This window comes from Vigna unguiculata, chromosome 3 (genome assembly GCF_037176805.1).
Source record: "Vigna unguiculata cultivar grain cowpea cultivar isolate G323 ecotype 2 chromosome 3, ASM3717680v1, whole genome shotgun sequence".
Classification (NCBI taxonomy): domain Eukaryota; kingdom Viridiplantae; phylum Streptophyta; class Magnoliopsida; order Fabales; family Fabaceae; genus Vigna; species Vigna unguiculata.
Window position 1 is genome coordinate 69,448,298 of NC_140794.1, and position 13,252 is coordinate 69,461,549.

Consider the following 13,252-nt stretch of genomic DNA (forward strand, 5'->3'; position numbering starts at 1 on the left):
AAATTGTTTTGTTTTCAAAATGTGACTAAACAGAGTTGCTTAGATAACTAGTGGAAGATCATGCAAGACATAGCAGAGTGTAAATTACAGGAGAGGTTGAATAAGAAGAAAGCACAAGAAGAAAATGAGAAAAAAAATTTCCAATTGGAAAGGATTTTCATATCTTAATTTTTGAATGAAAAATTGATTGGTGTGAGATTGTTTTAGAAAAACAATTTTTATAACTAAAAAGTGGAAGAAAATGATCAAATAGGCCCTAAATCTTCTACTACTTAATATGGACAAGATGGACAAGTGTTCCTGATGTTTCAAGTTCATGAAACATGCGATAAACTTGGCTAGTGTCTAACACTCACAATCACAAAGCATATCATTTATCCAAATATAGAGAAAGATGTTGAACACGTGTTTGTACAGAAACAGATTCCCTAACTTCCTTTTTCCCAATGGAAATTTATTTCAGGATACTACACCTCACAAATGTTTTTGTATTTACAAAAATCATATGATGCCATCGATGAATAAATTGCCTTCAACTATCTCGAAATAAAGAATTGTCAGCGCTCTGTCATCACCCTGTAGCAATTTTTATGACATTATTATGGTTAGTCATCAAAATGGAGTGAACAAACTTGACAGTTAAAAGTTATTAGCCGCACCACAGAAAGTGAATTTACAGAACCTTTTAGAGGAGCTTGTGCTTCTGTTTTTCCTATTATCATCTGACTTTGTTGATGAAGCCTCTTTCTCTCTGGAAGCTGCTTCTCTTTTCATTTTCTTCCACTCTACTTGCATGGCCTTTGTGAGTGCATCAACTTTCTTTGTAAGCATCTGTAAACACAAAAACATAATCATCTTCTCTTTAATGTGAGAAGAGATGGGGTGGAGAATAGTTGTTACTATATTACCTTAATTTCTTCATCTTTACATTGTAAACTACTGTCTTTAGTTTCGCAAGACTTCCTCAAATTGATGACCTCCTTTTGCAGCTTATCATACAGAAAACCTGAGACCACATCATCCCTGCCTGATCCGTTTGGTTTCTTGCTTTCAGGGTCTTCATCCACATTAATTTCTGCTGCTTCTCTTTCTTCATTGCATCTGTTTAATGTCATGTCCGTGTTCACCAGCATCTCATTTTCCTTTTCAGCATTATCAACTTTACTTCTGGACGCCCATATTCCTTTCTTCAACACATTTTCTGCAGAACTGTATCTCTTTTTAGGGCTCCCCAGTTTTAAATTCCCGACCAATATGTCTGTGCTGTTTTTTGCATGTGGTTGCTGGAACAAAGAGCTTCCAACAGTAGATGCCCTTGGTTGTGATGTGGATCTCTTTCTCAGACCACTACTGGTTGTTAGAAAACCTAGTATGTTCGACTTTTCTGCTTTCGGAGATGCACAAGGCACATTCAGAATGTCTGGGTAGCTTGAGAGATGCTTCAAGCCTTCCTCCAGCGTTTTAAGCCTTAGCTTTAGTTTATCCTGTAGTAAGCCCCAGATAGTATGAGCAATACGTTAAAAGTTGATCTAGACGCTTACATGGAGGGTAAAAAAAGTTGGATAATACCTTCAATTGTGACTCTGCCTTAGCTGTTCTCTCTGATGTAGCCAGCTTGTCTTTCAACCGTTGAATCTCTGCCTACACAATATGCAAGGACGTACACTTGATGATAGCAATTTATTGCTCAATATTTTAAGGTAAGTTTTATTATGAGTGAAAAATGTGTATGGTTTACAGAAAGAGTAGCATTGTGGTTGTGAAAACAGCATTATCAAAGATATACCTGCATAATTCTTCTATCTTCTAGCCATTGCCTGACAGGCATGACCTTATCATTTTCGTCCTTCCACTCATTAGCCACAACATTTGCAATTCTGTTTGCTGAAACTTTTACCCTTGCTAGCTCCCTCTCTAATTTCCTCTTCTCTTCCTGAAAAATTATGCAGAACCAGTTAACAATATAGATCAATCAATAAGTCATTGCGGCTAACACACTAAGTTATGCCAATAAATAAGTCCTTAGGACAACATGCCTACTTGCAATTCAGAAGTCTGTCGCTGATAGTCACGAACAGCATTAGCAGTAGCTCCGCTGGCTAAGATAACTTCCTCAAGTTCTTGAATCGTTTGGCTAAGTTTTTCAACTTCTAAAATCTTTTGGCGATGCTTTTTCTCCAAGATTTTGTTCTCCTCCTGTTTTTGGAAGTTGTAAAATTAGCTGAAGCATTTACACTTCACCATGGAAATCAAATATGAAAAAGCAAGCTTAGAAACTCATGCCTGGGAGATTTCAATCTGTCTCTTCAAGTCAAAGTTCTGATTTCGAACCTCATCAACTACTAGGGCCTTCTCTAGGGCACTTTGCAGAATCCTCTCTGCTTCTAGCAATGCTGCCTCTTTTGATTTTGTGAGTCGTTCCAAAGCTTTCTTATCTTCTTGAAGTGAAGTAATCTATGAAGCCAAATTGGAATATTATTTGTTAGCCAAATTCTTGTCCACATGTAAATTCACTTATATTTTGTTATTTCCTTATAAAAACATCCTCGTTGGAAATTGCACCAGTTACCTCATTCCTGTACATTTTGATCTCAGCTTCAAGAGGAGCAATGGCAGTCTCAATTGGAATAAAATCCTCATCCTTCTGAATTGCATGGACCCTTCTAAGTGTTGCTTCTGCAGCATATTGTGAAGCCAATGCATCTTTCTTTTCATCTGTCAGTTTCTTGATTTCTAGATTCTGCATATTAATAGATTTAAACAAAAACATACGTTTTAGAATCGAACATTTAACTTCAAAAAAACACTAGTACCAGCACAGCACAGTGCACCTTTTGTTTAAGACGATCCTCTGTAACTCCAAGTCTTTCCTCAAGTTTACCAACTCTATTTCTCAACTGGAAGTGAAGAGAGAAAATTACAGCTAATATTAGTAATGACTGTGGAGAATTACAGCTAATAATTTATAGTATTGTAGAGTTAAAAAACAAATACCTCTTCTATGGCCTTGTCCTTGAGAGCCTCAGTTGACCTCAAGGCTTTGATTTCACCCTGACAAGTCGCTACTTCCTTATCTTTCTCTGCAATGATGATCAAATGACTTATTGCAATGTCTAAAGATGAACCACTGATATGATGAAGATATCAGATTACACGCTCTCAAACTGTATTCAACTTATTCATTTTGGCATGCAACAAGAAAACTACGATGTCTTGGGAACGAGAATTGATTCAAACTTCTATAGACCTATGAACAACAATGCCATGAACACTCCGGAATGAAAGAAGCGAAGTAAAAGCCAAATGGAGTGATGGTGAAACAGAAACATATAGAAGAAGAAATCAGAATAAGAACCTTTGAGTTGGTTTTGCAAGCTATTAATCTCCAACACCACCGGGTCAGATCGGAGAAGTGGAGGCTTTTCTCCACGTTGCTCTTCACAGCTCATCATTTCTGTTTTTGGCGCTAAGAAACGCAAAAACTGATAGAATACCAAACAGATGGAAGGACTCAGAGCCTTATATCTGCACACAACACAACACAATGCTTTGGTTTGTTTTGGTTCTTTTCGTTTTTAGGTGTACTAAATGACAAAGTAGACAGAGTCCAAAAACATCATCAGAATCAACAACAACAACAAATGCAGGTTCTCATGAAAACATATATAATAATTAGAGAAAAAGAGATTGTATTCGTTTGTTATAAAGATTTGACCTTTCCCTTTGCTGAAGCAAACTTCACAATTGAAATGCATAAGCATAACAGTAAAATACCGGCCTAGCCGGCTTCTCTTTAAATTCTACCGTTATACTCGACTATAACGGTCACTTTCTGAAACGTTATTTTTCCTTTCATATCCTTAAATTCTGTTATGATGATGAAATAATGATCTTTATTTTTGGTAGGTGGGGTTGATATAGGAAAAATGGATAAGGGAGTACCGTTGCTTCCAAACAAATGTCCTAAACAATGCTGTTTTTGTTTTTACTTCATTCATGTTGTGATCATGTTCAAATTTGAAAACGACAAACTAAAGTAACTTTGAAGAACAAATAAATTTGGATAAAGTTGTGATCTTTGCTTGAAAGTATAATAAGTATATATTAAATAGTCGATGGTTCACCGGTCCAGCCGGTCCAGCCGGTCCAGCTGTTTAAGTATACGAGGCCGAAGCCAAATGGCAATCTTTGTAATGTAGGCCATATTTAGCCATCGTCAAAGCTATGACTATCATTAAATCTTATGATTTATTAATACAACTTCCTCATTACTAATCGCTGTTTGATAATGATGTAATGAAAGTGGGATCAAACTAAGCCTCTGCTAATCACATGATTTTATACTTAAACCAAACATAAAATATGCTTAACTCTTTGAAAAAAACAAGAAACGATATTATAAATGTAATACGAGATACAGTATTTTATACATGGAGGTCGCGTATGTGTTGGTCAATGGAAGGTTGAAACGCACGCGTTTATAGAATATAGTGTGGTCTAACTGTTTAGATTAATTATTCCCAAATACAACAAACACTTCTTTTAATTTATAAATAAATATATATATTTTTATAATACATGCATTTTTTCGTCTACCGAAAAACCCTGTAAGTACTCAATAGTTTTATGTTTTACCAACTATGTTATAATAAAATGTGTGGTCCAATACACACCTGACTATTCGAACAACCAACCTATAATTCATGAATGAAGATAATAACTCAAAACAGAACTCGTTCAAATAACAATGAAACTTCAAGGTTTTTTTTTTTAAATATTATTTATTTTACACCAAAACTAAAGTGTTGAATTTTGAATTGAAAATCAAGAATCAAACCAAATTATTTAATGTATTTAAAACACAATGATATGATTTGATTATATTTTATTTATGATGTATGTCTATTTATTAAAACATGGCGATTAATTTATATAATAAATTTTAACTATAAAATTATATAATTTATTTATGATTATAAAAAATTTGAATAATAAATATTATAATAATTAAAAAAGGTGTTATATATATATATATATTGTAAGATTTAATAGGATTAGTTGACGATGATAATAAATAATAAAAGCTTGTAGACAGATGTTTTGAGTACTTATCCATTACTGTTCCCAGATATCTTAAACTACCTTTTTAATAATAGCTACATAGCAGTTCCCTTTCAGCGTAGCTTTATATTGGAAACAACTGCACTATAATATAAATATAAATATAAATAAAAGTTATCAAATTCGATAATCTTGTGTTAGGTAAAGTAAATTTCAGAGTGGGTAAGAAAAATATTGTTCAATGATTAAATGTAATTGTCTCTGAACCATAAATGTTTATGGGTAACAGTTCTACCAATGAGTTGTATGTAATAATGTTAATGGTTTTTTTTATTCGTTGACTAAATGAATAAATATATATTTTATATCTATATTCATTATGTGAATAGGGCAGGGTATGAATAATAATTTTTTTTATCTGTGAAATAAAAATCTATTTCATATATATATATATATATATATATATATTTTATGTGGATATCTATATATTTTTTTAATATTTACAGATACACGGATATTTGTGATATTTAAAAAAGAAAAAAATTAATATTTAATAATATATTTTAATTATAAATTTAAATAAAAATATAATACATAATATTCATAAATTTTAAAAAAAGTGTAAATAATTCATTTAAATAGTGTTGAATGACGGTTTAAAGAGAAATTGAGATTTTTTAAAATCGATTGATAAAAAAAATCAATTCAAAATTAATGTGTTAATGTTTTAATCATGTTTTTTAATTTTTAATTTTAATTTAAATTAGAGTATAGCGAGTACGAGTATTCACAGTACGAATATTATGATACCCGTATCCGTCTCATTAACATACAGGTATAAAAAATACCCGTAACCTGCATATATCTATTTACAATATTTATTTTCTATCCATTACATATTTTATCTACAGATATTCACAGGTACAAATTTTTTTGACATCCTTATTTATACGACTAGTTCTAATTTAGATAAATGTTGAAAAAAATATATAGAAAAGATGTCATTAGATAAATATAATTACACCGATATACATGCACATCTTTCTCATGAAAATATTTTTACATGGGTCAACTTTGAACAAGCAATTTCAATTGGGCTCCAGTTTTCAGCTTCAACCAGCAGTGAACGGCTTATTTCTTCCCACACCTCCATAGTTTCCTAAACCAGTGCTAGTATACAAACGAGTTCAAATTCAAAGTAAAAAAGGTGTATAGAATAATCTTTAATCTTTATCACAGTAAATGATGTGAGACTTTATCAAGGATGTTGATGGCTGAAGCCCAAAGTGTTGAATCATCATGATAACTACAAAACCTGAGTTTGGGTGGGAAAAACATTAGAATTGTTTTTCAGAGTTCTTTCATTAAATAATGATGATATCAAGGGTGAAATTGGGCACACGAGGGGAATAGTGTCCATGTATGGTTTAGAGAAACCTTAAATCCAAAGGAAGAATAAGTTTAGCCTCAAAAGTTCATTGAATAATTCATGTTTTCTTGTCTTGCTGATCCTCATCACAACAACATCCCCATAAAGCAGAATAAGAATAAGAATATGTTCTTTTCCTGTTCCCTCAGACTTCATCCAACATTTCTAATTCCAAAAATTTGGCATTGTTTGTTTTAATGACCGACATAAAAGACCTTCATATCTAAGTGTATCATTATTGAGATAAATATTATGGTCATGGAAACTGAAGAATGTAACATTACTTATTATTCTTGAGAGAACAGTTTCAGAAGCATCTTGGCATTTAGAAGAATTAGTGGCAGATGGGAGAAGCAAGCTCTCAGAATCTCTGCAGAATATAAACAGCAAACTCACTCATCAATGGGAATAGAGATATAACCACACTCTTATTCCATCTCCCTCTTTCGTTTCTGCTTCTTCTATCCCTCAATTCTCTCTCCCATGGATGCTACAAAAATGGTTGTGCAGTATAAATACCATATAACCATAGCAATAGCATTTTCACTGTCCTTATCCTTCATGCTGTATGCAGCACCACGAATTACGACCATTCTGGCGTATTTTTGGCCTTTGTTTGCTTCCACTGCAGTCTTATTGGCTGCAATAATAGCTTTTGGAGGGGTTTCCAAATTCTCAACTGAAGATCATGGACACGGTGAAAAAGCTGGTGAAGGACTCTTGGATTATGTAACAAGCCTGCCACAACACACCGAAGAGCCTCCAAACTTCTAAACTGCAAATTTCAAGCTTTCTTTTCCTAATCTTTTATGTCCAAAACAATGATCATTGATAACTTGTTCTCTGTATCCAGAGATTCAGGTCCAAGTGATAATTGTATCAATCATGTACAATGAATCAGCAGTGTGAAAGAAAATAAAAGTATGAACTTCTGGACATGATTACTTTATTTAATATTTTTCTCCACATCTCATCGATGCTTTGGCTGAAATACTGAAATGCATGTAATTATGAACTAACAAAGGGTTATTCCCACAAAAACACTATAACAAGATCAAGAGTACAAGAGTACAAAGAGAGAGATTTTTACAAACAAAAGTATTTACTATTTTTCTAACACATTTGCTAGGTTTAGTTCATGTCATCATGCTTTGGAAGTTGTTGGATCTTGTCTTTCCTTCACTTCAGTGACTGTTTCCTTAGAATGTTTCTTCACGTCCTCGAACACAAAACTCTGGAGTCTGGTACCCGGTTTCAATCTCACATCATGTGTTCAATCTCACAAGTGAAACATAGTTGTCGAAATTTTTGTTTAGATATAAGCTTCGGTCGCTAAATATTCATTTGAAAAACACAAAATCATCCTTCGACTCACGATTTCTTTATAGTTTTTATAAATCCCTTTTATTCCAACCGAGAAACTTTAATTGAGACGATTAAATTTCAATAATTCACCTCACTCTTCAGTCATGGTTAGGTCTGAGATCAGCTTCTGTCAGTGTTCCTGATTGATCAAAATCTAGTTGTCTAAAAATATCCAGAACAGCTAAAATATCATCTTGGCTGATCTTTCCCATTTCCTTCAATTTATACAACACGAACTCTGTAGAACTGAAACAACGAAAAATGTTGAAAATGTCAGCAATTAATGACTTATATTCTGATTAGCAAGAGTACTTGTTGTATTTACCTGACTACATGATCTCCATCAAGATCAGCTGCCTCAAGATCAAGGAGTGACAATTTTCGTGCAAGAACCCTTTTTGCAAGGGACCTTTGTCTTTTTTCAGTATAAAGTTCAGCTATATAAGCAAAAGACTGAGCCAAGCAAATGGTGCTGCTCAATATCCAGAAGACAGCAAAAGCACGACCAAAAGTGGTGGAAAAGCTCTTATCCCCATAACCTAAAGTAGTGACTGTGGAACAAACACAATAAAAGGCATCAACAAAATCCAGATTTTCAATAAAATACAGAAAAATAGTCCCCTCAATCATAAGCACCAAAAAGATGGATGCTGTCAGGATGAGTTTGTATTTAGCTTTGTTGGTTTCAACCTCTTTGGAAACCTGTTCTGGACCATAATTTTCACCCTTGAATATGGTTTTAACAAGAATGATTTCCTGCTTTTCAACAATATAATCTGCTGCTTTGCTAAGAATTAACCCTACAAGAGCCATTCCAGTGAAGACGTAAATGCAAGCAAGAAGTTTTGAAAGGTCGCTATCTGGCACAAGATCTCCATATCCAACTGTTGTCATTGTTACAACACAGAAGTAAATGGCATCAAGAAACCCATTTGTTTTTATACCCTTTATGTGATGCTGTGTGAGAAGGAAGCAAATAGTTCCTCCACCTAGGTATGCAGCTAACCAAAACAACACTGGTCTGAAATGGAATTCTGCTAGAGAATTCAAAGGCTTTTTTTCATCATTATGTCCTCTGTGGTTGATCTCCTTCTCCAATGCACTAGGCCTTCTCCTCTGGAGGCCATTTTTCTCATTTGAATGTTCTGAGAGCAATGATTGTCGAGCCTCATCACCACCCATCACCTTGCTGAAAAAACTTCATATGTTAGCAGAGATCACCTGGAAAAAGGTTCAAATTTTGAGGGACTTAATTTGCTCCTCATCTCAACATTGATGGTTCAAAGCAATGGATGTTCAAAGGTGCAGAAATGCAGGTTCGTGCATGTTAACGTTTGGTAAATCAAATAGTTTAAAGGCCTATTAAAGCGCAAAACTATGATCGTAACTGATGATTAACTTTTAGCTACCTGGGAATTGTTCAGGAAAGAGACTGATGATCACACTTATTCAAATTCTATTCTCCAATACCATTTAAGGAAATTCAGAATTCATTAAAAGTAGCCAATAGTATCTCTCATCCTTCCAAATGGACACTTTAAAACCATAAAACACCTTAAATTAAGAATACTTTTCAAAATATTTTCATACTGTTCCTCAATTTTTAGATTGTTCATTTATGGAAGAGACGATGTTATTGATCTTATAATTAATAATTTACTGTTGTTGTAAAATGGATTTTTTTTTTCAAAAAGAAATTATTAAACTTCAATCTTATTGATAGTCAAACTTCAGTACATTTACAAATATTTTTTAACTTTAATTTTGTTATAAGTAACTCTTTAACTTCATTGTTTTCATTAATATATTAATAAAAATTGTGTCACACACGATTTTTGTTTTTATTCTAACTAATTTTTAAAGGTTGTCGATCTTTAATAAATATTTTTAAAGGTTTAGGATTTATTCATAACATTTTGAACATTATAATTGGCGATAAGTAATACCATGTATACAAAAAAGTTAAATATGTATTTGGTCCTCAAGTTTAAGTGAAATTTGGAATTGGTCTTTCGTTGATATTTTTGACCAATTTAGTATTTTATCTTTAGAAATGTATGGATTTAGTTCTTTTAATCAAATTTTGTTAAGTTTATCTAACGTTTCAAGCGCATTTCATTATAATATTTGAATTGTTTACACACCGTTTGATCCATTTTCACGTTAACAAATATTATCATAAAACGCATTTGAAACTTCAAATAAACTTAATAAAATATTTTAAAATATTTGATTAAAAGGACTAAATTTACATATTTTTAAAGATGAAGAACTAAATTAATCAAAAATTTCGATGAGGGATTAATTTCAAATTTCACTGACAAAATATATATATATATATATATATATATATATATATATATATATATATATATATATATATATATATATATATATATATATATATATATATAAAAGCAAACCTATGTTCGCGTAATTTTAATGTGACTGGTTTTCTGTAGAATTTTCCATATATCTTCATATTCGGAATGTATACGCTCTAGAATCTTGTATTCTGCTAAAAAAATAGTGAGTGCTCTACTTTCTTTACGTTTATCCATCTCTAATCAATATCTGTCCTCTTGTTAAGATATCGATTGACATTGATCTTCATTTCACATATTCAACGTTCTTAAAGAAAACTACAGTTGTCGAAAACTGCATGACATAATCAAATTGAAAATTAGAGAAGCATAGCTATGTTAACATACGAATGGAAATGATAAAGATAGGACCACAACATAATCATCATCTTCATCATCATCATAATGATAATATTACAGTTACAATGCAAATTCATGCAAGTACTACACTTCAATTGGTTGTCGTTGAGCTTCAATTCTCATCTCCTCCTTCATTTTCCTTATAAACTCTTCGAACTTTCTATTCAGTTCATCTGTATTTGCTACTTGATCTTCGGTTGTTTCCATTCTTGTATCAGCTACTAATTCATCATCTTTTGCCACCGTCCCTCCTTCTTCCTCTGCAATAGGCACCATCTCTGTCTCATGTTCAGCTGCAGATACTTGTTCAGAATAATCTTCTTGCGTTTTCGCTTCTTCAATCGTAAGAAAGTCTTCAACAGCCTCTGCAGAAACCTGTGTCTTAGTAGCGGTGGCGGAAGCTTGAAGTTCTGCATGAAAAGGTGAGATGGCTAGAAGAGCAAGAATGGCATTGCAGATGATAAACATGTATTTTCTTTGAAGAGTGCGAGTGAGCATGGAGAAAAGGCAGGTGGAGAAGTAAGCATGGAAACACTGAGGGAGTATGAAAAAACCAGAAGAGTACCATACGAAGAAACAGAACACAGACACTGATACAACAAACTGCAGAGTTGTTTTCAATAACTTGAAACTGAGTTTCTTCTTCATATCAATCTGATATTTATAATCCATCGATCTTAGTTGGGTGTTATGTTTACTAAGCCTAGATTAATGGATTGTAACGCTGCAAAGAAATTTGAGTTGAGAATTAATTAGTAGCTAATCCTTGTATGGTTGAATTAGTGGATTATAAGAAATTAAGGAACTCTAACCATCCTCCTATTTATAAGCATGAAATTGGCATCATGAACATTGTATCAATTTACGAAATTGACCTAGTTTTTATGATGGAACAGATAATGACGATATGATAGAAGTGGAATTTTGCAAGCAAAGCAACGAAAGCAGATTGAAAAAGTGTGTGAAGTTGGAAGAGAGAATCCAACAGAGAATGGGAGAAAGATTGTGTCATTTATGAAAGAAGTTGGGTGAAGTTTCTAGCTGCCACCAGTCTCCGCCGACAACTATACATGCATCAACAATCTCAAACACCATCATTAATAATCCAAAAATTATTCACCAAATTAAGTATAGTTTAATTGTGAATATAATTACTCTAACCTATATTAGATTCTGTACTCCTTAAGGGGGTGACAAAATGGTTGGGCCAACGAACCAGTCCGTCAACATGTGTTAAAAGAAATGGATTGGGTTGAAAATTTTAATCGGTTAGATCGTTCTGGCTTGTTTCGTTCAGCTCGTCAACTTGACAAACCAAAGTATGGACCAGTCCGTTCTGACTCGTTGACCCGTTTTAAAAAAAATAAAATAAAGTAAAAGTAATTAAAAAGAGTAATTTTCTATATTATATATTTTAAATGTATAAATATATAATAGTATTGTAATTTAAATCATTAACCCCTACAAATTAAGTTTGAATTATTAGTTATAATTGAACAATTTAATATGTAAATTTTAAATTTTTTTTAACTTATCTAATTAAAAACATTAACTAATCAATTAAAAGGTTAAAAAATATTTTATTTAATTAAATATGACTTTAAAAATTTTATATGTATATATAAACAAATTTAAAAAATAAAGAAATTTGAAAAATTTGAAAACAAATTAAAAAACTTAAAAAAAAAATTGGATGGGCCAGCTCGACCCGACCCGTTAGCCCATCTTATACGGGACAAGTTGTGATTGTTGATCTGTTTTTGTTTGACGGGTCAGTCCGGCCCAACCCGTTTTTGACGGATCACATACGGGCCGTGCCAAAACGGGTCGGACTGACCTGTTTTGTCATCCCTACCTAAGCAAACATCTTTTGCTTTAAAAACTTTCTTCACCGATATATTATGTAAATTTGGCTTTTATCTTTATTATTAAAAAGAAAACATGGAATCAATTTTTTTTCTAAATTAAAATTAATTTATGCATGAACTAATTTGTAAAAATAATTTTCAATTAACATATTTAAAATATGTTTCTTTAAATTAAATCAATGTTAATATGTACATATTTACTCTTCTTTTTTTAAAATTCTAAAAGTAGTTAGTATTTATCATTTTCCGTCCAAATAAGATGGCCCTCCACCTTAAATGCACTTAGGGTAATTAATATTTTTATAGTGTTGTTGCTAATCTACACATTACTTTTATTCCTATTCGGATAATTCCTTACATGTTTAAATAAATAATTGTTATGTATTAATAGCTATAGTTATTGTACATTATCACTTACAGTAAATTGATTATACTTACGGATCCAAAATAATAATTCCTTCACTCGATTGATTTTGATTGAAGAAATAAAATATTAAATGGGTACAAATCATTGGTTTAATTTGAATTTTTGAATTAAAAATTCAAATTAATTACCAAAGAGTATTGCATATTAATACTCATAGACTAGGACCAATATCTGATTCTACGCTTAACAAACAAAATCATCTCCAACTATGTCACACCACATTGATAAATAAATATAACAGGAAGAGAAAAAAAAAAAAAAGTCTGAACCTATAATAATTGGTAATTATAAATTTTAAAAATAACTTTATAATTTAATTCATGTGTGGGAATGCATATTATATAATATTTTCGTGGAGAAAAGAAAACTTAACGTGTGA

The 13,252-nt window shown here is 32.1% G+C and overlaps 2 protein-coding genes and 1 pseudogene across 4 annotated transcripts; all 3 read right to left on the reverse strand.

Moving 5' to 3' along the window:
* Window positions 1-346: 346 nt before the first annotated feature.
* Window positions 347-3,859, reverse strand: LOC114177093 (microtubule-associated protein 70-5-like; annotated as a pseudogene). Its single transcript, XR_014993673.1, has 11 exons — window positions 3,716-3,859; window positions 3,356-3,525; window positions 2,995-3,080; window positions 2,832-2,897; window positions 2,570-2,740; window positions 2,284-2,454; window positions 2,041-2,196; window positions 1,787-1,933; window positions 1,570-1,641; window positions 683-1,484; window positions 347-576 (listed from the first exon to the last, which is right to left on the reverse strand). The product of XR_014993673.1 is annotated as a microtubule-associated protein 70-5-like (transcript).
* Window positions 3,860-7,372: 3,513 nt separating this feature from the next.
* LOC114175578 (two-pore potassium channel 1-like) lies at window positions 7,373-9,281 on the reverse strand. Of its 2 annotated transcripts, XM_085671005.1 has the most exons (3): window positions 8,181-9,281; window positions 7,946-8,101; window positions 7,373-7,822 (listed from the first exon to the last, which is right to left on the reverse strand). In XM_085671005.1, the coding sequence occupies exons 1-2, from the start codon at window positions 9,035-9,037 to the stop codon at window positions 7,954-7,956; spliced, it is 1,005 nt and encodes a 334-aa protein (XP_085527131.1). In that variant the 5' UTR covers window positions 9,038-9,281; the 3' UTR covers window positions 7,373-7,822; window positions 7,946-7,953. The 2 variants fall into 2 exon arrangements, with proteins under 2 accessions (XP_085527131.1, XP_027916132.1); XM_028060331.2 differs by having other exon boundaries at window positions 7,373-8,101.
* Window positions 9,282-10,541: 1,260 nt separating this feature from the next.
* LOC114175113 (uncharacterized) lies at window positions 10,542-11,662 on the reverse strand. The gene has a single exon (XM_028059871.2). It carries the CDS (start codon window positions 11,248-11,250, stop codon window positions 10,663-10,665), a length of 588 nt encoding a protein of 195 aa, XP_027915672.1. The 5' UTR covers window positions 11,251-11,662; the 3' UTR covers window positions 10,542-10,662.
* Between the last annotated feature and the right edge of the window lie 1,590 nt (window positions 11,663-13,252).

Excerpts from the sequence above, each read along its gene's own strand:
- LOC114175578 (XM_085671005.1), bottom strand. The coding sequence starts at position 9,037 with ATGGGTGGTGATGAGGCTCGACAATCATTGCTCTCAGAACATTCAAAT. Across the intron at positions 8,102-8,180 it reads GATGGAGATCATGTAGTCAG|TTCTACAGAGTTCGTGTTGT; the intron begins GTAAATACAACA and ends TCGTTGTTTCAG.
- LOC114175113 (XM_028059871.2), bottom strand. The coding sequence starts at position 11,250 with ATGGATTATAAATATCAGATTGATATGAAGAAGAAACTCAGTTTCAAG.